Below are 23,708 nucleotides of genomic sequence, written 5' to 3' on the forward strand. Positions count from 1 at the left end.
TTTTCTGGAAACCAAACAGCCCAGCCTTCCACTTTCTATGGCAACAACAGTGAGCCCTTCGCAATCTGACCTGCCGAGGAAAACCTGCTGTTAATTAAATGTTAATTGCCATAATGCAGTCTGCATTATGTGGAAAAATGCAAGTTATTTTAACCTGTATTTTAAAGAAAACATCTGAGGCTTAAACTGCCAGGCAGAGGCACCTTATAGATTGACAGATATATATTGCTCTCATCCCTTTGGTGTTAGAAGAGACTCCTATGAGTTTAATAGACATGTTGTTCTATTATTTTGCAGACTTTCAGGTAGCAACTGTTTCAGACAATGTAATTTTATTTCTGTGAAAACCACAAAGGCAGAATTAATAGCCAATTTTAAATGATATTAAGATGCATTGGTATTTTTTTATTACATTAATTGCTTAGTTGTATTTTAAAATACATCAGAAGCTGGGTCCTTTCTGATTTCAGCAGGCAGAGTGTATGATTTGATTGAAGGATCTTGACTCCTAGATAGACACAAACACATTTATGCTGGCCCCTCTGCAGCAGGCAGATGCTTGTGCAACCATCCTCAGAGGGACTGTGCCATATGTGAATCACTGCCAGGACCCCCAAGGAAACAGAATTGCCCACTTTCCAACTCCAAGGGCTTCTCTAGAGCAACCTGCCTCCCTCCTGCAACCTGCTGCTTTAAACAACTCACCTTCTCTTAAAATGCTTGGCAGCTGGGTGAACAGACCTCAACACTGCAGCAGTTTTTCTGCCAGCTTGGCCCCGGCTCTGCAGAGACCTTCCACCCCTGAGACTGGGGTGCTGGGGAAGGGAGGAACTAGAAAGCACAGAGCCCTGTTTGGAGTGACACAGGAACAACCTCTCGCTAGCTGCTTGCCCTGGCCAAAATTCAATTAAATGGCTGACAGAATCTCAGCTCTATTAAACAGCATCTAGACCTGGGACGTAAGTGACAGGTCGCTTCAGCCCCCACGCCGTCCCCACTTGCAGGGCAGGCATGACTGCTTGGGTCTCCACAGGAGGAAGCCAAGACCCACCAAGAGCCATGGGCACAGGGGTGGGAAGGGTTCCTAGCTGGGGCTTGCTGAGTTTATTAAGCTGCTTTTCCTCCAGACTGAGTTTATTATTGTATTTTACCTTACATAGACTGCTGTGAATGCTGTGATGGTCTGTGCAGGGCGTTGCAGGTGGTGTGACCACAGAGTGCTTTGGAGATGTTACAGTTTGGTAAAGGAGCTGTTTTCCCTGTGTTTGCCATGTGTTCTTTTTTTGTCCTAATGCCAGCCATGGTGATACCTGAAACTATTTTCTGAGATTTCAGTGAGGACTGGCTTGAACTGAACTGTAACTTTTCTTCTACTCTTTACAGAAATGCCAGCACACACACACAAAAGATTTTGGTTCATTCCCATTTACGTTTGGTTCATTCGAGAAGCAGCGTGGATGAAAAAAGGTACCCCACAGTGGATGCTTGTGTAAAATCACTGATCATGTAACTATGTTGCCCAAACCGTCTTTTGGAAAGAGTATTTTGGGCAGGGGTGTAAAAGACAGAGCTGACAGCACCAACCACAAATGTCTAATTCTCTCTCCTTTCCTTTTTTACTTATCTGTAATTTGCAAAGGCAAAATATCAAAGCTGAGTAACAGTAATGAAGGGTCAACTTCTCTGCTAGTGTAAATGGGTGTAACACACCAAAGCGGATGAAGTTCCACTGGTTCACGCTGGCAGCAAACACCACTTAAAACAAGCTGCATCCATTCTGCAGTGGTCTCACAGGGATGTGGGAATACTGCTTCTGTGATTTGATGCAAAACTATTTATAGCCTCAGCATTTAACCCCTAGAGAGAAAGCTACCAAAGGCAAGAAGCCGGTGGAGGTGAGTGCTGTCAGGGAAGCACCAGCACTGCTAGCGCAGCCCAGGGTCACGTCTAAAAGCAGAGCCCACATCTGTGGTCACGTTGATTTCTCAGAGACCTGCCACTCTCCCTACCACATCTGGATTTGATCCCCAATGTATACAAAGCTGGGGAGTGTCTCAGTGGTTTTAGAGTGTTATGTGCATTATTTTTCTCATCTTAAAGCTGTCCATGTAGAGAAAAATACGGGACTTCAGTAACAGTTACCAGCATGATTTGCTTTTATTACCTTTCTGTTCGAGACCCTTGTTTCCCCTTGTAGCATGTCAAATTGCCCCCAAAACCACATTATACAGCCGAGAAATGTCGTTCACACTTCACTGGCTATTGATTTACTTTATTTATTGGCACAAAATCAGCCTGAGATAAACATTTTGTCCCCCATTTCCACTATTGTAAGCGATATAGTTCACTGCGAGATAGGCAAACCCCAATGTGCTGGGTCACAATTCGACATGGCTTTCTAATCAATGTGTGAAAAATTACCTAATGAATAATGGGTTGCACATTTCCACAAACAAATTAACCAGGGTGAGACTGAAACTAATGATTATATTTATCTAATGTAATTTCACATCTGTTACTAGAGCTAGTAATTTTTTTTTCTTCTTTCCATGGCGTCCTCAGAATTACAACCCAGCTTTTGAGAGACAGACATTTTACATCCGTTTAAACAGATAATGTTCAGATTTATTAGATACATACTTCTAAAACCACAAGAGTTTGTTATTATTTTGCAGTAGTTTGTGGGGGTTGAACTGCCTTTTGAAACGTGGTGTGATTTTCACCCCGGAGCCAGGGTGCTCAGACTCATAACACCTCCTGTACAAGGAACAACAAAAGTGATTTTTTTCCCAATACACCAGCCAGTTGAGATACACCCTGATAATTTTCACTGGAGTTAGGCTAACATTATTTGCAGATGAAAAAGCATGACAGTGGGAAGGAACCTCATGGGCTCGGTCTTTATCTCCTTCTTACAGGAGATTTGCATCTTCCTGGTAAAATGATCAGTTTTGTAAAACAAATATTCCCAGAGTCTAACCGCCAACTCCACATGGGTTCAGCAAGCACCAGGGGCCTGATGCAGCAGTTGCTTCTCAGAATGGGGAAAGCAATTGGCTCTTGGGGTTTGCTTTCCACTGGCTGTTTTTATTCTCCAGGCATATAAAAATCTTTTGCTTGGACTGTTGAGAGTGCCTTGGGCACCCTCCCTGGCTTCCAAAATACGAGGCATTAACATGTCTGTCTCTGTCTCTCTCCTAAGAGAAGCATTATAAAGAAGGGCTTGTAAGACGGGCCACCAGGGAAGGAGAAAGAGGACAACGCTGGGGTTTCCTCCCCGTGAAGCTGACTCACCTCCGTCTCCATGGGGGATGTAGAGCCTCCCTTGCTGCAGATACCTTCCTTTGCTGCTGGGGGCTGTATCTGCTCTGTCACATCGGGCAGCTTGCAGTTGTCTTTAAAGATGCTGCAACAAAAACAAAAGTCTCCAAATGATGTCACTACTTGAATCAACATTATTAAACAATTTCACAACCTGTGTCAGTCGTGGTGGCAGCTTTCATAAGGATTTATTATCCAGAGAGACAAGAGAGGGGGCTGAGAGTGCGCAGAGATTTGAAAGTCATTGTACCGAGAGTTTAATTATTGTATTTTTCACTGAAGTTGAAAGTATTGAGGAAAATCTAGCCAATTTCATATTGCCTCATTTGATTAAAGAAGTTGTATGATTGTTCAGAATGTGTAATTGCCATTCAACACAGCTGAACTGAAAAAAAGCTTTTTGACTCCACATCCTTAATATTTGGTGATATTTAGTAGACTCGCTGGATTAGCCAAACAAAACTTAGAAAATGACACCAGCTTTACTCTGAAGACATTCTGATAATTGATTTGGCTGAAATTTTTGAGTAACTCAATGTGTATTTCTGTTTGGGTTTGTGGTGGGGGGTGTTATTTTTTAGTAGTATACATTATTCTAATCAACATTAGAAAAAAGTCATCTATTCAGCCATGTCAGGTATGGGACAACATGTAACTTCATGGGTGGATTTTCAAACCACAGGATATAAAGCTTGACACAGTGTCATGTTTATTACACGGAGAAAGACATGCAGACATCCTGCAGATGTGTGCCTTATAAGCCTACAGTACCAGTTTGAATTTGGCTTCTTTACTGAGAAAAGAGACTCTAAATGTGTACTACTACAAATGTATTTTTTTTACTGCAGATAGCCCTCATTCCCTCCAGTGCTGGTTCCAGAAATAGACGACCTTGTTCTGCCCAGAAGCTTGTGGAATAGCTGAGGAACATTCTGTCTGGGTCAGTCTTTGTTTGGTTACAAAGCAGACCTCTGCATCTCTTGCTTTGGAGACTTCTTGTTCCACCGATTGCAGAAGAGGTTGTCCATGTACTACTAGCACATTACCTAATGAATAGTGGGTTGCACATTTCCACAGATTAACCACAGAAACAGACGCTCGCAAGTGTCCCCAGCCTGGCAATAGTTGAGCTGGTCCCTTCTATGGTGGCATCTTCTGTTGTAGCTTGTTAACCCTCACCTGTGCAGTGAAGGACCCTGGTGTAACACCCAAAGAGGAGTGTTTCCAATCTCCAGAGTGTGAACAGGCTGGGCTAACACACAATGCATCCATTTCAGCTGCAGTCAGCACATGGAGATTGAGGTACATGCTACTGGGGGAGGCAGGGAGGTGTCAGTGCCAGGCCCATCCTTCTGCGCCGGAGCAGCTGAGCAGTGTGGCAGCCACTGCCTGGTTCAGGGATAACTTCAGTGTTCTGGGGCACATGAAATGGAAGTTGAGAAACAGCATGAAAATAGTGGGCAACATCGTCAAGATGAGCTCTCATGCAGCCACACTGCCCTGAACATTTGATTACCTGAATGTACCATTCTTCCTAAAACACCTTTACTTCCCTACCCTGAGCGTGATGGCTGTAGCATATCCTGGGCTGCCACAGCCTGCAGAGGCCACACAGCAGGAGGGCTTTGACACGGCACTCCAAACCTAGTCTGTTTCTTAACTCCTAGGACCACCTTGACAAGGACAAAGCAACTGTAAGCAGCCATAGGTAGAGTTCTTTGGGGATTGAGCTCAGGGAAACATTTGATGGTTGCTGATAACAAGCACTTCATTCAACATACTCCCTCAGCGATTTTTGCTCCTCCTTTGTCTACTGCATTAGATTCAGTTAAAACCTCTTGTCCTGAGTCAGGCTGCTCAGTCCTGGACATATAACTCAACAAAAGCAATTCCTGGTTTTATAATAATTCACTGATCACTGCACAGACATTTGTTGCTGGAGAAAGTACTGAACTTAGTTGACCAAAAGATGCAAAGGATGTTGATGAAAGCAGTGCAGAGCTGTCCAGAGGGACTTGGAGCACCTATAATGAAAGCATACGTGGCAAGATAAACCAAGCATCAGCTTTTCTAACAAATGCGGTCTGAGTGTTTCAGCCTGAATCCAGAAGTAGGTCACACAAGAGAGGCATGTTGTGACTTCAGTCTCCGTGCCTTTTCCAGGTAACCAGGCTGCACCATTTGCGTTTCTCATTTTCCCTCTGGTAGAAATTTCTCACTGCAGGTTTTGACAATTTTCAAATAATGTCGTGGAGAGTGTGACAACATGAAATGAGAGTAGAGCACAATGATGCAGTAAATAGTTACATTATTAGAAAGGCAGATGCTGGCATTGAAGCGGGGTTGTTGGCCTAAAAAAAATAGATTAGGAGGAAGAAAATCGAAAAAAATCTGTGAGGTATCTGAAGCAGTTGATAGCATAATAACATTCATATGCAAGCAAGGGTTTTCTGTGGCAATGGGAATCAGCTCACATGCTAATATGACCAGTAAATAAACCATAGAAAGATTCTGGAATTGATATTATTACTCACCAAATACAACTCCAGGCCAATGAATCATGTCTGGGAATGCATTTTGGACTTCAGCCGCTGGCACTGGATCCCAGTGTGCAAGACAAAGTCCTGCAGTGGCACCCAACTCACACCCAGCCATCTACAGACAACCTAAATTTAGCATAAACCTGGTGCTTCGTATTTGCTCTTGGATTATTCTTGGCGGTATTTAGAGTGCTCAGAGATATGCCCTGAGTGAACACAGGGACACTGGTGAAATTCAGGACATTTGAACATGCTAATGGTACCTAAACTGAAGTCAGCAAGGAGTGATTTGGAGCAAGGCTCCTGCAGCCTGGTCCTTCACTTAGGCAACTGAGAGGAATGGGGTCTCCTCACCCTTCTGTGAAAGCCTGTTACCCATCTCTTGTTGCCTATCATCTTCTCCCCAAAAGACTATAAACTGCAGTCTGAATTCAGCCCATATCTGAGGATTTTTTATGTGTCTCCAGGGTCAAGTGACCCACGCAACAACCTGAGAACCTAATGTTCAAAGAACCTGGGAACCAACAACTCCAAGGCTTGAAGAGGTTCAGATCCCACTACCTTGAAAATCACCCCCAACCACATTGATGCAGAGACCCAAACCAATTGGGAATGTGTGAAAGTGCAAACCCACCTTTAGCAAAGCAGGAGTGCTGCTATAATCTTTGGTAAAGCCACTGTAAGAGCCACTTGTTCTCTAGGATAATGCTGTAAAGCAAAGCAGTCAAAGAGCAATTCAGCACCTCAGGAACACTCTAGCTGTCACCAAATCAGCTCTCTGTGCTTAAATGCAGAGCATTATAGGTCTCTACAATGTGCCGTATTGTGGACATTTCTCCACAGGAATGCAAAACTGAGAGAAATTTTCATCCGTTTCTTCCTTGTACAAGGCAGGGCAGACTCAGAAGTATGCAGAGGCATCTTGTGCAGGTAATCCCAAGACAATGTCAGTCTCTCAAAAGCTGTGCAAGTGATGGCCTGCCCCATGCACAGCTACTCTGGCCAGTGCAGCTCAACTGGATTGCAAGTGGGATTCCGACTGACTTTGCCAGTCAAGCTCCTTCCCTCGGAGCCTCTCAAGAAACTTGTGCTGAGGCAAACAGGACACATTTGGGATTATCCACTGCTGCACAGACTCTGATGCAAGACAGGACCAATTAAAACTGCCCTGAGTATGTAGAATGAGGAAGGCTTTTGCTGATGCGCCGAGTGCCAGCTCATTTGAATGTTTTCTACCAGTTTGGAAATGAGAAGACCTAGATGAAAGCTAGATGTATCAACATCATTTCATGGAGGTTGCCCAATGGAGTGGCACAGAGAATGATGACTGAAGGTGAGGACAAAAGGCACAGGTAGGAATGGTGCACTAAACCTTTTTTCATCTGGTGTGATTCACAGAGGTGTCAAGAGTGTGTGATGTGTCAAAATCCTAAAGGCAAGAGTGAAAGCAGAAGTAAGCAGGTAGATAATCTTTTATGTAGAGGATCCCAAACTGCTTTACTCATAAATTCACTCTGAAAGCTAGTGGTAAAATATAAGGCACAAGACAAGCTTTAAAGATGAGATGATAAGACTTCATGAGTTGGTAGAAAAGGCACATCTAGAATGACTGGACAACTGCAGCATCAAAGGTGGCTAGGACCAGAGCAGTGCAGTTAATGAAAATAAGAGATTTGTGTATTGGTAGAGACTTCGGACAGAACAAATTGGGAGGACATTATTTGATAAAGAAGAAATTTCTGAACTTGTTGTGGAGTTTGATAAGAATCTAGTGAAGGTAACAAGAGGATTAAAATTGATAGTACTTGGCAGCCTACATTACTTTGAAGAAGAGACTTAGGTACCAAGACACTTAGATGCTTTTCAAAAAAATACCTGCAACACTGGATGCTTTCATTTAGCAAGTAATGGTGTAACCAGCTGTTGTCGAAGTTACAACATAAGGAAGGATGTATATGGAAGGCATCAACAAGTGACAGGCTGGCTTTATGTTTTGGGTGTAATTGATTAACTATAACATCCATGGATGAAATCTACAGATTTACATCCTACTGGAGAGGCTAGAAGAGGAGGGGATAACGAATGAAGGACTATTAAAGCAGTTTATTGTAGACAGGCAAGAATTACCTCCAACAGAAATGAGAAATGTCTGACTTAAGTGAGGATACAAACCACATGACAAGTGGGCCAGAGGCAGCAGCTTCTTTTGATACAAAGGCCAGAGCAATCAACTAATAACATAGGATCCCACACCCTTTAGGAAGCATCACTGTTGCAGCTGTCTCTACTTCGATGGGGTCCCTTGCAGCCCAGCAGGATTCCCCAGCCCCGTGGGGATTGGTCCACTCACAGTCTGGGCAAACGTGAGCTTAAAATTGCACAGGAGTTAAAGCAGAAAGGGTAAAGTGACAGTAATATAAAATATAGTAGAATTATCTTCAAGTATTTCTTATAGTAATCAAAATTTCAAGAATAAAGTATGAGTCATTTATCTGCTATGGAGACCTGAAGATAAGAACACAAGCTGACAATGAATACAGCTGTGGGTGTTAATTACTGCTTATAATAGACACAAAGATTAGAGCCACCAACTGTACCAAGTGTAATTCTTTATTTAGTAACTTAATATTCTTCTCTGTTCATCTCAATGCATTTTTATATGTCTGACCTTCTGTAGACTTCTCATTTTGTTCTCCAGTTGAAAGAGCAAAGCTGGTTAATTTCTGGTGACATTTTGTGGCTGTGTAGCTGCTGAAATATCTTTTTACACTCAGTTTTGTTTATAAATCTGAATTGAGTGAATATCTGCCTGCAACACAAGCCTGTAAGGCAGGTGACATTGCTGAAATGAGAGTCCCCTCCCTCCCAGGGACTCCCTGAGCATGCCCTGGCATTGGAGGCCCAGTGGACACCAAAGAGCACTGTATAATGGCTATGGTCATGGCAAAGAACAGTTAGACCACGCTATGCCTCCTTCAAATTTCGTGTCTTCTACTCACCCAGAGTATCACTGACTTACATTGAATGTGACTGTGGCACAACCACATCCTCTGGATACAAAAAAAAATGGGGACCTTTATTTTTTTATATCACAGTTTTGCCCAGACTGTGATATAAGGCAGGAAGCTCAGCATCACAGCCCTCCAGTACATAGGAATTTAATTACAAAGTAACGTTTATGCCTTCACACAGGGGCTGGTGCTTCCTTTTAATTATTAGATATGAAAAATAGCGGTGAGTGCTCATAGTCATTCTGAAATGCTCTTCAAAAAGTTAGCAAAAAAATAAACCTTAAAAGCTTGTAAAGAAACCACAGGGAATCATAGCTGCCACTTAAATTATATTAAAGGGCAATAAATTGAAACCAGTAAAAAAGAAATGTGTCCTTACAGGGTGCATCGTCAGCTTATGAAATTCACTGTAGCAGGAGGTCAGTGAAAGAAAGTCCATAGTTTGTTTTTTTCTGAAGTACTTTTTGGATCACTACCATGATGCTTCCAATGCTGCGAGAAAAGGCTAATCAAACTTCATACTCCAAGGCACAAACTATGTATGGGGGTCAGGAGAGAACATCACCCTCACAGGCAGTGTATTAAGCATATTCTGCATTTTCCCTCTCGACCTTCGAAGGAGGGTAAGGATCTCTGCAGAATGGTTGTGTAACCTCCAGTGGAAAATCCTGCACAAACACCTCTAGATTCCTTCCTCCCAGGGAGCAATTCTCCTCTGGCAGATTTCAAAGCTCATAAAAACATAATTTTAGCTCTGAAAAATGTATTTAAGCATAAGCGTTGATGAACAATGCAATGTAAAGGTGAAGCAGAGCTCTCAAACCTCAAAGACAGTCTCAGGAGAAGCTGAAGCAGGCACAATTTATTGGCAAATAAGAAAGGCAACTTCCCACCCATACCATTGTACATCCCAGGTGGAAGACAAAGATGCGCACAAGCCTTGGCTGTGAGGAATGTGAAAACAGAGACACCCTCCTGCCATTTTTCCCCTGAGGAGTAGAAGTAAATCTCACAGAGGACTTTATGTGACTACTAATGTGGCCCCTAAAGTACTACTCAAAGAAAAGGATGATGGTTGATGAGAGTCCCCTACCACATCCCGAGCACAATAAGCCCCTCCGACTCTTGATGCTATTTTTATTGTGGTGAAATGAAAGATTAAAACCATGCTGTCCCTAGTCCCCTGTTCCACCACCACCACCGCTGTTTTCCTCTCCAGGAGGCTGCATCTCCACCAGGGGTGATGATTGGTCCATGGTGTTTAAAAGGACCTGTGGATCCTATGTCTTTTGGGGCAAATTCTGCTTCTCTGAGTTTAGACGTGGCTGTCAGCTGTCTTGCCCAGAGATTTTGGGTACATTACATGTTCATGAAGTCAAACTGGCTCCCAGACACTGGCTCTTACCTGTGGCTAGATGAGCCAACATGGTACAAGCTGTGGTCAGACATTTGAATGTGGTCCATACGTGGTCCTCTTATTTCTTTCAGAAAAGGTAGTTTACAGAATGGGTTAAAGTTTTCTGGCAGAATAATTCTGATTATCAGTCCCACAGACCTTCACCCATGCATCTGCTGAACTCACAGTCAGGTCAGCATGGGCTTTAAAGGCTGCAAGATCAAGGCCTTTGCTCCTTTGTCTCTTTTGACCAAGCTGTAACTCTATTACGATGATCAAATAGTTGAGATAGATCTGTGACATTACAGGATGCTAATTTCCAAGGATTGTTCTTCCTTTGCCTTTTGTGGCATTTAGATTTTTCCTATGTTTATAGCACACATGAGGAAAAAATGAAAATTCCTTTGTTTTCCTTTTCATCTCTACACTGAAAGGCTAAACAGGCCATGCTTCCCAGACCAACCGCTCTGAGCTCAGCCTTAATGGCAGGCAGGTGGTTGCCTCCGTGTCAGAGCTTGCTTTAAAAAAAAGGGGATCTTAATTCCAACATTGGAAATGAAGAGGAGTTTGCTATTAGCTCTCACATTAATAATTTAGAAAATACATGCCCAATCACTTGTGTTCTCTCAGTTCTCTCTGAACACAGCTGCAAACTGCATTAGGTATTAGGGTGAATGGATATATTTCAGATGAGATATTTGTACTGAATTATTAGAGTAGTCTGTATTACAAAATTACTAATAAACATTGCTTCTGGCTCAATTTAGCCTGAACTCAGTGAACCTAGCCAGTGGTGAGAAATCAAAAACTCCAAAATACCCGATGAATGAATCTAACTAATCAAGAAGCCCTGCAGGAAGTAGATGCCAGGATTAATGAGCCAGTGGTTTCACCATGCCATGCTGTTATTTCTTCACATAAATGCCCTCAGATGAGATTACCTTTGTCATGAAAAGGAGAAAAGGAAGGTTACATACTTTCAACTGACAGGTTAACTGCCATACCTCCATTACTGCAAGATACATTTTCATGTGCAGGGATTTTTATTCTGAAAAATGAAAATTTAAAGACCACAACACAAATTAAACCACATTTTCATTTCTAAGAGCAGGGTTCATTGCTGCTAGTACAATAATATAATCCATGCTGCAATGTTATCTGATCCCTTGCCTTGCACAAACTTTCTTCCAATGTTAGTGATGCTCAGTGAATGCAATCTCCAGAAGCAGTTAAGAGCAGATTCTGCCTTCCACAGGGATTTGAGGGGAGGAAGACAGGAGAGGGAGAGTGTCAAAGCATTTCATCAAGAGAGCAAATGAAAGGTTCAGTGACATTATTGTTATGTATATTCCTTAGACATTAGGGGTGATGTTGTGTTTAGAGGAAAGTAAAGCTGCGTAGATACGTGCTGGTGTGGAAATGAATCCATATATACAAACATAAATCTCAGTCTACTTACATGCTAGGTGGAATTGCTCAAAGCTAAAATGCACCTTAAGGCAAGCAAATAAGCCCAGCTGTAACAACCTTAGTGCCTGGTGTTAGCTACTTAGTAATAAGTTAATTGTTGTTTGGCATAAATGTTTCCCCTCGATATATATGGAATTCGCCCATTTACTTTGGCCACTTTGCATGAACAAAGCAAAGCTGTTCATGTTGCTAGGTAGAACTGGTCAGTGCTGTTTAATTTTTATCTTTGCAATATCAGTGTGGGTGAGATTTTGTAACAAAATAATCCACAGACAACCTGTAACATGTGTTAGTGAAACCTGCAGTCCTCTTCCTTTCATCCATGTTAAATACATAAGAGCATCTGCTTAGATGTTTCAGGTTGCAAAACTTCAGCTGGTGCTAAGGGTACATATAATTTCAAAAATCTCCAGGACTCAGAACACAAAGATCTATTGCCATGGAAACAAATGTCGCATCAAAGTTGGGTAGGATCAAAAAGCTTTGCTCATAAGCAGCACAACAGTTGCATTAGAATATGGAGGAAATGATGGATGTTTTAGGAGCGAGCATTACGCTGAAGGACCTTTGTAAGGCCCGTTCCATAGGGCTGCGGTGTTCGGTGTCAAGAGTTGGATCTTACAGGTTGCCTCTCAATCCCCTGCCCCCAGCCAGAGAGAGCATTTTTCTCTACCATTAAAAAGCACATATTTTTTAAAGACCTTCTATACTGCACTTTACAACATCCCTACATCATAAAGCTGTCTTACTTATAGCAATATAAAGCAGCTGTAAAAATTACATGCTTGTAAACAACCTTCCATACATTTGGAAGGAGTGAGATTTGCACTCCTCTGATGTAAGTGGAGACCTGTTTGTCTTCCCAGTGTGCCACAGCATGGGGAAGGGACTGCTGTGGGATTGGGAAGGCCAAGGGACATCCTGGATGGGCCACCACTCCCCTTGGCCCACAGAGGGGCACTGCTGGGGGATAGAGGAGAGGGGGTTACTCTGACCAGCCTTGCTCCGTAGGCACCCTGTGCAGCCACATCTTTGATGGCTGATCTAAACTGATCACAAACTTCAGACTCAGAGCTAAGCCTGGGTGCAGAGGGGCAACGGCATGGCCCCAGGCCAGGCTGGGGAGAAAAGGGAGGGCTGGAAGGAGGGACAGGGCATGGTGACTTCTTAGCCCAGGCATTTACCTGGTAAGGTATGGCTTATGGTATGGGACCTGTCTTGCCTGGCTTGGCCCACCTCAGGGTGAGCATCCTGGGCTGTTTCAGCACCTGCATGAACAGGCTCCTACAGAAGGGGCGCAGGGCGGCTTCCTCAGGTGACCCCCAGCGGACCCACTCACAGCCTGGATTGCCAATAATTTATTCTGCTTTTATTTCTCTTTTAAATTAAATATGCATATGTAATATGCACTTTGGAGCGGGCAAGGACCCTTCAGCGGGTGCCTATGGAGCCGGGCACTCTCAGGTGTGTAATTAAGAGGTGTGTAATTGATGTACAAGGAGAAGAGATCTTAGTGCATTGCGTTAAAAAAGGAAAGGGCGGGGAAGGGAAGAGAAGGAAAAAAGAAACTCAAGCTGGGCTGCGCGACACTTGCCGAAGTCCTGCACCTACTTTTCCCGCGCGTTAAAGTTTGCACGGGAGCAAACGCACGGTTTTCCCGTCGGTGGGATTTGCGCTGCTAGCAGCCGTGCGCTCCGCTCCGAACAGGCAGAGAGGTCTGCGGCGAACCGGCCCTCCACACCCGCTCCCGCTGCAAGCCCGGCCCGCACCAGCCCGCACCGGTCTCTCGCCGCCCCACTCCCCCTCGCCCCCGCCCCCGCCCCACCCCTACCCCCCCGCCGAGTTTCTCCCGACTTACAGTTAAAAGGCAAATCACACAGAAAGATTAACAAAAGTTTATTTATCATGAAGTATTAAAATTGTGATAAATGAAAGGCAAAATTCAAGCAAGCAAAACTATCCCCAAACTTGTGACAAAGGACTCGGTGAATCCCCACAGAAGGAAGTCCTGTCGTTTTTTTTTTTTTTGTTTTTTTTGCCTGCGATTCAAGACACCTCTCATATCTCACACGCCACATCAAAATCCATAATTATTCATATCACATACTGAAAATGATATTATTTATCCATTCACATTAACTTGATATAAACGTGTCCGGAAAAGTCAAGTAATATATTTTATATTAGCTCAAACATTTATTAAGAAACCCAAAATTCAATAAATAAGCACAGACAATAAGTTAAAACATATCACGAATCGACCAGTATGTTAACAAGAATGCTTTATCTACACAAAACATCCTATTACACATCGTTTGTTCATTCCTCCAGCGGCCCTGCCCTGCGGCGGGGTGACCGGCACATGCAGGCGGGCGGGCCGCGGGGCCGGGCCGGGCCGGGCCGGGCCGGGCCGGGCGGGGCGGGGGCGGCGGCGGCGCCTCCGTCGGCGGCAGCGGAAGATGCAGGAGGGACAATAGCAGCAGGAACGTAAATAAATGCGTAAATTAAGGTGGGGCGGATCGGCAACTCAACTGTCACGAAATCAAAGATCCGAAAAAGGGAAGTGCTTTTGCTTCGGGGTTGGGTTTTTTTTTTCCTTTTTTTTTTTTTTCCCCCGTGTGTTTTACTGTTACGAAAAGAAACTTTTTCATTTCTTTTTTCCCCCCTATCTCCTTTGCTCTTTCTCGCATATAAATGCTTTACCAAAATGGATTTGATTCTCTCGGGGGTCTCAGTGGCGCTCCGCGGGCCCGCCCAACCGCCCCCCGACGGCGCCCTCGCAGCGGAGGGGGCCGGCGGCAGATCGCTGCTCTTAAATAAACCGTAAAAATTAAGGAAACAAAACCATGACTAATTTCTTTGCGGTGCCGGCCGGGTGCCGGCGGGGGAAGGAGGCAGGGCCGGGCGCGGGTGGCCCCGGGTCCTTCCGCCGCCGGGGAGCAGCGGCCGCCAGCCAGGCCGGGCCGCGGGGGACTGGGGGGATGCGCGGGGGCGGGGGGGGGGGCGGGGGTGGTGGTGGGGGGGGGTATTTCTCGGCCCACAAACCAGTCCGTTGGCGTCTGATTTCAGATCCTGAGTCGGCTCCCTGGTAAGTCAGGTGGGGGAAGGCGGGGGACCGGGGCGGGCCGGGGCGGGCGGGCGAGGCGGGGGCGCGGGGCGATGCGGCGGCGGCAGCGGCGGCGGCGTTGGCGCGGGGCGCGGCGTCGGCCATTAGGTGAAGCTCATGGAAACTGTGTGCTCTAGTGCTTTGCGGCGGAGGGAGGCGATGCTGGTTCCCCGCCACACGTCGCTGCTGTCCGGGGAGCTGCAGAGCTGGGGCGAGCCCGTCACGTTGCTGGGGCCGGGCAGGGAGGCGGGCACCATGCCGGGGAAGGCGGGCTGGTAGAGGTGCGACTGCAGCCCGGCGCCGTTGGAGCCCGCCAGGCTGTTGGAGAGGCCCATGGAGTTGGGCGGCGGCCCGGCCGCCAGGCTGCACTGGGACAGGGACTGCGCCATGGCCTGCTGCCTGCCCAGCGCCGGCGGCAGCGGCAGCTGCGACACGCCCGGCATGGCGGCGGCGGCCCAGCGGGTGTCGTTGGCGTGGAAGGAGCAGAGGCTGTCGCCCATGGCGGCGGCGGCGGCGGCGGCGGCCGAGGGGAACTGCGGCAGCCCCGGTGTCGGCAGCAGCGTGCCCGGGGCGCGGAAGACGTTGGTGGTCTTCTTGCGCTTCTTCCACTTGGCCCGACGGTTCTGGAACCAGACCTGGGGCGGTGGGCAGCGACACGCACCGTTAGCCACGACCCGCCCGCGCGGCGGCTCGGTGGCATGGGGTCCGTCACCCCCGCCTGGCTGCCTGCCCCCCTCCCGAGGCCCGCCCCCCGGCCGTGGTCGCCTGTCACACCCGCGGACCCACGCGCGTCCCCATCACGGGGTAGCGAAACTGCTGCAACTTTTAATAACGGAACTGCTGGCAGTGCCCGTCCCGGGACTGAGCCGCCTGCAGCCTCCATCCCTCGGGAGGCGGCTCCTGGAGAGGAGCCGGGCCTCCACCCGAAAAAAAATACAGTAACACGCACACAAAAAAAAAAAAGAAAAAAAGACTGGCCCACGGCTGTTACTCTGGCGTGGCAGCACTCGGGAGCCGCCACCGGCGCGGGGCGCGGCGGGGCCGGGATCCGTGCTCCGACCGGCAGCCCGCCCTCCCCCCCGCCGCCCGGGTCCTGGGGCAGGAAAACCGCCCGCACTAGGGGTAAAAACAAAACAAAACAAAACAAAACAAACAAAAAAAAAACCCCGAGGTGTTAGGCGGGCGGGTGCTCGCAGTGGCGGTGGCTCGACGGGCCTGGCCGCGCCGCACGTGGAGCGGGCCCGCTGGCGCGCGCAGAGCCCCAATGTCACCGCGCACACCCGGGCCGGGGGCAGCGGCGGCCGTTAGCGGGAACGAGCAGCCGTTAGGGAGCTAAATGTTATATGAATAATCGAAAAGTCGCCTTCAGTTATGTTTTAGGGTTAATAGTTAAATTGCAGCTACAAAATCTTTTTATGTTTCATGGTTTACTGGTGGTGTAAAGAATCTCCGTCAGGTCTGATCGGCTCAGCTCATAGCTATGCTGCATATGCTTTTAAAATGTGAATGTTTCCAGTTGAAAACTAGTGCATGACAGATTAAAACGCAGGGAAAACCTGGGGGAGATTTTGAAAATGCACACATGACAACTCTAGAAATATATTAACCGCCAGCGTTTGGCAACTTTGGACTCCTTTTAAAATGCAACTAGCCCCTGAAAATTATTAATACAACAGTGAGAATCTAATGGAGGTTGGAATTTAAAAATCTACCTTGATGATGTCTGCTGTTACAGTAATATAGACATACTGTAAATGTGTTTTAAAATATATAGCCCATTTAATTCCCCAGCTATAAATGGGTTAGAGAGAAAGACGAGGAGACAATATCACTTTTGTTTTTCTTTTCCTTTTTTTTCTTTTTTTTTTTTTTTCTTTTCAGGAGCCGAAGCTTTATGAAGATCTCATTGGAATCCAGCGGATGATTAATGTGAAGATTTGGTAGGAAATCTGGAGAGCTGTATTAAAGCTCAGATCTCAGGTTCATTTCGATCAGCCAGCCGTGAACTCTGGGCCGAATTCATTACACTTTAATAGTGCTGGGAGAGGAAGAAAATGCAATTTCTCATTCCATTAGAAAACTAGAAAATACTCTCAGCTTGTCCCCTATTAAGATGTGGCAGGTGACGGGACCATTGTGGGGGACACGGTCAATGGAATTACAGCACATTATTTTTGTTCATATAAAATATTGAAAGGCAAGCCTGACTGTGCAGAAGTTATTTCACTGATTTGGTTTTTATGTAAATAAAATATTGAAAGTTAATTAATCCGTGCTAGAGACTAATGATTATGCTTATTATATTGCATTTGATCGCGTAATTTGCATGATTCTCGCATTGCTGCTTAATAAGCCATTCCAGGTTATAAATAATTCTGAAATTGGTTTCTAATAATGGCATGCTATAAAAAGAATGGTTTTATTACAGCAGCCTGAAAAGCAGAGCAATATCAGACATGGAATTGGACTCCCGTTTAAGCACCAGCCGCTTTAATAATTATTTAAATGTATCATATACATTAAATACAGATCTAAAATGAGGAAAGTGGTGATTTATCCTAGCATCTAAAACCCTTAAAAACATATACAGCTGCTATAAATTAACTATTTGGAGGATTCCTTAATCAGTGTGGAGCCCACATACTGCAAGGAATGTGTAGGCAATCTGTTAACTATAAAGAAAACTGGAAAGTACCCATTTAAGAACATAAACCAATTACTATTTAATCTAAATTTGGTCAAGGAGCAGTGATACATCGGATTGTGAAGTAAATACATTAAATAAATTATTTTGCCTCAGATTATATAATGTTAATCATTTTGAAGTGTTAATTAAGAAGGTTATGTTGATCTGATTACTTTTTAAACTACAGAACATTATTGTAAAAAATATTTAAATTGCCAGTCTATTAAACTGTTTTTATCAGCAGTCTGGAGCTATTCGCATTGGTTTAAGATTATGCCGAGGCCATTAAAACACTTTGTCTTTCTTCCTACGAATTTCTTTGATATGCTGTTAGAAAATAACTATTTCCATTTTATATTTTATATTTTACTCCATTTACCACACTCCTAATATTGAAATTGGTATCATTAACCTTTGGGAAACCCAATAAAGTTTAATAGAGCTCGTTTTCTTTTTTTTTCATGGAGTCAGTTGTCCAATTATATTTTATTTGTGAATCTAATTTCTTTCTTAATTTAAACTAATTATAGTCCTGTGTAGGCTAAGTCAAATTGTTTTACTTTTTAAAAGCAGACATGCATTTTCTGTCATATTCGAGAACAGTCAGTTTCCATTCATAAAACCCTGTATTTGGGGATTTCTTTTGACGTGTCCTTATTTAGCTAGAGGAGCCTAGGCTTGCCAAAAGGGGTTTTGAACACGGGCTGCGGTAAAGTGCGGCGACGTTCCCGGTGTGCTGTGCTGAGCGGGGATGCACAGCCCGTTCCTCGGAGGGGACTCACCTAGAAAGTCACTAAAATCGCCTTCTACACACAAAAGCCACATCAGAGCAGTCTAGCGGTTGGATCCCTCTCTCCCTTTTCCAAATTTTGTTTACATTGACTTGCCTGAATAGTTACTTATGTGCCTGTGTACAAATACATATATATATATGTCTGTGTGCATAAGTATATATATGTACTTAAGAGAACAAAGTACACCCTCGATGCTGAAGTTACTGGCTACCCGTGCCGTCCTCAGGCATTATAAAAGCCGTTATGGGGAAACTCCGGGTGCAGACAGAACTGCCTTTTACCGAAGTGCCTTTTCACGAATCTGCGTGCTCCCTCGCCCCCCACCCTGAGCCTCCCGGCGGCGGGCTCCGGGGGCTCCCCCCGTCCCACGGGCGCCCGCCACAGCACCGTGGACAGCCGCCCCGCTCCACGACCCCGCCCCGGGGCTCCGGGCAGCGCCGCCGGCAGCACCCTGGACAGCGACCGGGGCACGGGGGCGGTTCCCAGCGGTTTGTGGCTCGCCTCTCGGCGCCGAGCTACGGCAAGGGCTGCGGCTCGCCCCCCGCGGGCTGTACCCCCCCGGGCTGTACCCCCCCGGGCTGTACCCCCCCGGGCTCTTTCCTGGCCCACGTCGGGCCGTGGAAGGGGGCTTCCCTCCGCCCGCACCCCGCTCGGGACTACCGTGCTGCGGACCGATAGGGGACAAGGGGACCGCACCACTGGAACAGCTTTGCGGAAAGGAGGGCGGGGGGTGTCCGGCATCAAGGTTTCCTGACCAAACCGTTGCGTTCAGGGGCTGGTTTCCTCCCCCACTGTCGGGCTGAGGTTTGGGGGCACCCACCCACCCGCCCCGTTGTGCCTGGCCTCGCCGCCGGCCCGCCGCGCCGCCGTCGGTGCGACCGGAGAAGGGGCCGGCGGACGCGGAGCTGGCGGGCTCTGCGCGGGGGCCGCTGTTCATACCTGCACCCGGGACTCGGTGAGGCCGATGCGCAGGGCCAGCTCTTCCCGCATGAAGATGTCCGGGTAGTGGGTCTTGGCGAAGCTCCTCTCCAGCTCGTTGAGCTGCGCCGGCGTGAACCGGGTGCGGTGCCGCTTCTGCTTCTGCTGCCCCTGCTGCTGCCCAGCCTGACTGGGGTTCTGGCCGCCCTGCTGGCCTTGCTGCTTGTCGGGGTCTTTGGCGCTGACGGCTAAGGAGCTGGGGTTGGATCCCACGGTGGTGATGTCCTCCCCCGGCAGCAGGGTGGTCCCTTCCACCGTGTCCGAGTTGGGAGCCATGTCTCCCGGGTGTCCCCCCGGATCCGAGCCCCCTACGCCCAGCCGACACTTCACCGCCTCCCGGTGTCCCAGCAGCTCGGCCGCATCTTTCATCCCTGCGGAAGCAAAGGAGCCGTGGTCACTCCCCTGCAGCCGGGCATGTATCCATCAGAGCCGCTTTCCAGCGCACTGAGCCGGCGAGAGGCATCCAGCCACCGCCACCGACTCCGCTCCGCCACCCCCCGCCGCCCCCCGCCCGCCCGCCAGCCCCGCAGCCCAGCTCGGCTCTGCGACGCGCAGAGCCCCCGGCCCGGCGCAAGCCGGGTGGGGAAGAGAAAACTTTACGGCAGCTCCTCTTCCTGCTTAAATAACCAGCTCCCTGCCGGGCCTCCTCTTGCGAGACCAAGGGAGGGGAAGGGGAAGGAGGGGGGCAAGCTTTGCCGGGTTCAGCTTGGGTTTTCCAGCGGGGCTGGTGAAAGAAAGAGACGGAGAGAACGAAATGACACTCGAGCCGCCCTGCTGCCGGGAGTGTTACTTCCCCGACAGATGTGCGGGGCCCGCAGTCACCCTGGCCGATCTTTCCCCTCTCCTCCCTCCGCTCCTCTAAACAGACTCATGAATAACCATAAATAGGTAGATATAGATATTTCTCTTTTTTAAAAAAAGGAAAGGAAGGTGAGAGGAAAGAGAGCAGGTGAGCAGGGAAAGGCCACTCAGAACTCTTCCGTAAATACTGTCGAGCTCATCTGTCCTAAAATAATCATCATCATCATCATCACAGTAACAAGGTGTAGGTATGTGTATAAAAACAGGGAGAGAGAAATTAAATGATCCACAACTCGCTGTAGATCTACATACTCCGTAGGTCTCCTTCTCTGTCTCTTTTTTTTTCCCCCGTAATGTTAAATCAAATTAAACTTTAATACAGTACAATTACTTTTAAAGGAATTAGCCCATTTAGATCGCATTAAGGTAAAATAAGGAACAAATTGTCAATTTCCTGCCCCGGCTTCCTCCCCGCTTGCCGCCGCCGCCGCCGGTGCAGCCGCCGAGGGCGGGGGGGTGCTGGGGGAAACTCACCGAGACGGGCGTCCAGGAGGTCGGCGTGAGACAGCATCGCGCACCGCTCCAGGGCGAAGGCTGTTCCCCCCCAAATTTTAGCGGCCTTAAGTTATTTAAAATAGATATAAGATATGAGATATATATATATATATATATAGATCGCCTAAATGAAAGAAAATTCGGTGTGTGGTTAAAAAGGGGGTCTCTTGCATTATAATGTCCTTTAGAGAGACGGGGAGGTGCTTAACACTTCAATGAACCCGTGAGCAGCTCGGCGCGGGGACCAATCAGGAGGGCAGCCTGCAAATGTCAGCGCCCGGAGCGCCCCGCTCCGCCCGCCCGCCGCCCGCCCGCCGCCGCCGCCGCCCCGGCCTCCCGCCGCCCCGGCCCGGCCCGCGCCGCGCCGCCGCTCCCTGCCCCTGTCCGCTCGCCTCGCCACCCTCCTTCCCCCGCTCCCCTTCCCTTCCAAACGCACATTTGCCACCCTCCTCCCGCGCCGGGTCACCTCTGATTTATCGGGTTTTCTTCTCCTTTTTCTCTTTTTGTAACGCCTCCTCGGAGCGCACCCTGCACCCGACCCGGTCAGGCTCCCGGGGGTCGCTCGCAAGCCCAGCGCCCACCGGGGCGATGCGAGCCGGTGAGCGCAGGCGGCTGCACGGTGCCGGGGCTGGCAGCGCCGGCCCCGTTCCACGGCCGCCCCAGGGACCGTGCTCCGGGGCGGCGGCGGCGGCCCGGCTCTCACCCACCCGCCGCCGCCCCCGGCGGGCCCCGACGGCTGCGGGGCGGCGAGGGAAGAGAAACTAGCGCGAGTTCCCGCAGCGGCCCGGGCCGCTCCCAGCCGCCCCGTCCCGGCCCCGCTCGTTGCAGCGGCGCAACGCAACGCGGGGGAAGGGAGCCGAGCACCGCGCGTCCCGGCCGCCCGGGAAGCGCTACCTCCCGGGCCGGGATACAAAAGCCCGTAAGCTTTATTTTTTCGGGTGAAGTTTCCAAGTTCGGCTCGCCTACAAACTCAATTTAAAGCAGTAAATAAAGTTAAATGCTTTTTATTTTCCTCTTGAATATGTTAAACTACTTGAACAATTTAAAGTGCTTTGCACAAGTGAAGCGAACCATTTCTAATGTTCTGATTTTTCAAAGCCAGCCAACAACAAAGTTTAGATTAGTAATATATTTCTAACCAGAGTAATTTTCAAGATCATTAGGCATTTATGTAATTAGTGCCAAATCTATAAGCTTTTATTACGATTATTAGAGTAAAATCAGTATAAATTTGTACTAATTTACTACTGTTTAGACTTGGCTGTCAAGCCAAGAGGTTCTTATTGTAAATGATAACTGAGGAAATTAAGTGCAAAATTCTGTACCATTTCTGATCTGCTCCTAAACAATCCGTTTCAATTGTATTTGCAGCAGAACATAATGCCCTTTTAAAGTTATTTGACTTGTATTTTTATTTGCAAAACAAGAAAAATACCCTCTACCGGGGCACAATGAAAACTGATATTTACTACTTCCCACTTGATTAACATTGATTTTTAATTCAAAAGTGATGCAATTAAGATTATTCATTTAGTGCAAATAAGGCTTCCACCAAAAAGGGAGCCCAGTGAAGTCTGTGTTAAATAATACAGCGCCAATGGCTTTTGTTTTTTCCGCCATCCAATTGACTTACACAAAACATTGTAAATACTGCATGCGAACAGATGCAAGAGTGGTTTTGTTTGCAGCTCAGATGTGCAGGGGTTTCGGCAGCGACTGAACAAGGAGACAAAGGAACCGGCCGACCGATCTCTAGGGCAGTTTTGCTGCCTTTTTTTTTTTTTTCCTTCCCGTTTCCCTCCTCCCTGCTCAGGCTACATTGATTCAATTCAGCTTTCGAGACGTCGGGTTGTTGCAATAAACCTGGGTGCCCGGGAACGGCCGCTAAGAGCAGGGAGAGACACCCAGAGCCGGGCCACAATTTAGCTGGAGAGAGAGAGAAAGAGGTGGAGGTGGGGTGGGAGTTTCGGGATTTTTTTACTGTTTTCCTGGTTGGATGGGGGACGGCGGAGATGACTCATTTGTTTTGCCTTTTTCCTTTTAAAATGATTGTCTGTGTACAGCTCCAGGGCCGGAGGGGAAGCCCCGGAGGTGAAAATTCCCGAGAGCCGCCCCCCGAGCCGGCCGCCGGGACCGCGGAGCCGGGCGGGGGCGGCTGGAGCCGCGGGGCGCTCAGCCCTTCGCGGCGCGGCGGGTCTGGCCCGACCTGGGGACAGGAGCTACGCGAGTGTCAGGGGTCGGCCGGGGCGTTTGGGCTCGGTTTTAGCGGCAGATACCGGCAGAAATGTCCGGGCGCTGCAGGTGCCCGCAGCCGGCTTTTGCCGAGCGTGCGGCGGGCAGGGTCGTGCGGCGTGCGTGTGCAGCTCTTTCGTGTTGTTGTGTGTTTCATGTCGATAAATAAATGTGTAATAGTTAATGTGCAGACACATCAGAGTAATAACAATGGGATGAAATCAAAGGATTATCAATCTCTGTTAGTAACTGCTGAATAACAATGTTGCGGTGTGATTGATAGCGCGCTTCATTTTATGACTTTTCTATTGCACTTGATTTTTATAGCAGTATAAACAAACTAAATCATTTCTTCCAAGACTTCAGAGCACAATCGTCTTAAGGGAAAGGAGGAAATCAGAGAAGGAAGTCTGCGGAAGAGAAAAAAACGGGCAGGGCTGACACTTAAGCGTGTCAGAAAGAAAATGACAATGGGGCATATGTAAAATACCCTAATCACATTCCGCTTCCGCGCACTCCTGTTTTGTCAAGTGCCTGAATTCACCTGGGCAGCGTCGGAGATGTATTTACAAGGATTTTATTTCCCGTCATCTTTCCATTTTCCCAGTGTAGCCAGGAAACTGCCAGTCAAGCCCATTCCCTGTTACAATTTACGGTATTCCCCACATGATCATAGGAACTGAAGTTCCTAACAAGGAAAGGCTTTAGCACAATGGCCCAAAATCTTCAGAATGACACGAGTGTCTTCAGAAATCACTTCAGAGCAAAGTAAAAGGATTTTCTATGACGGATCCAGTGATTTTTCCTCAATAAATAGG

At 47.6% G+C, this 23,708-nt stretch overlaps 1 protein-coding gene across 1 annotated transcript; it reads right to left on the bottom strand.

The window, feature by feature from the left end:
• Positions 1–14,948: 14,948 nt before the first annotated feature.
• Positions 14,949–20,674, bottom strand: OTP (orthopedia homeobox). Its single transcript, XM_055791290.1, has 3 exons — positions 20,638–20,674; positions 19,264–19,673; positions 14,949–15,479 (listed from the first exon to the last, which is right to left on the bottom strand). The coding sequence occupies exons 1-3, from the start codon at positions 20,672–20,674 to the stop codon at positions 14,949–14,951; spliced, it is 978 nt and encodes a 325-aa protein (XP_055647265.1).
• Positions 20,675–23,708: the final 3,034 nt, after the last annotated feature.

The sequence above is a fragment of the Falco peregrinus genome, chromosome Z, assembly GCF_023634155.1.
Source record: "Falco peregrinus isolate bFalPer1 chromosome Z, bFalPer1.pri, whole genome shotgun sequence".
NCBI classification, from domain to species: domain Eukaryota; kingdom Metazoa; phylum Chordata; class Aves; order Falconiformes; family Falconidae; genus Falco; species Falco peregrinus.

Coding starts and splice junctions, on each gene's coding strand:
- OTP (XM_055791290.1), bottom strand. CDS start 20,674: ATGCTGTCTCACGCCGACCTCCTGGACGCCCGTCTCG. Junction 19,674..20,637: donor CCTCCTGGACGCCCGTCTCG/GTGAGTTTCCCC, acceptor TTGCTTCCGCAG/GGATGAAAGATGCGGCCGAG. Junction 15,480..19,263: donor TCACCGAGTCCCGGGTGCAG/GTATGAACAGCG, acceptor CCACCGCCCCAG/GTCTGGTTCCAGAACCGTCG.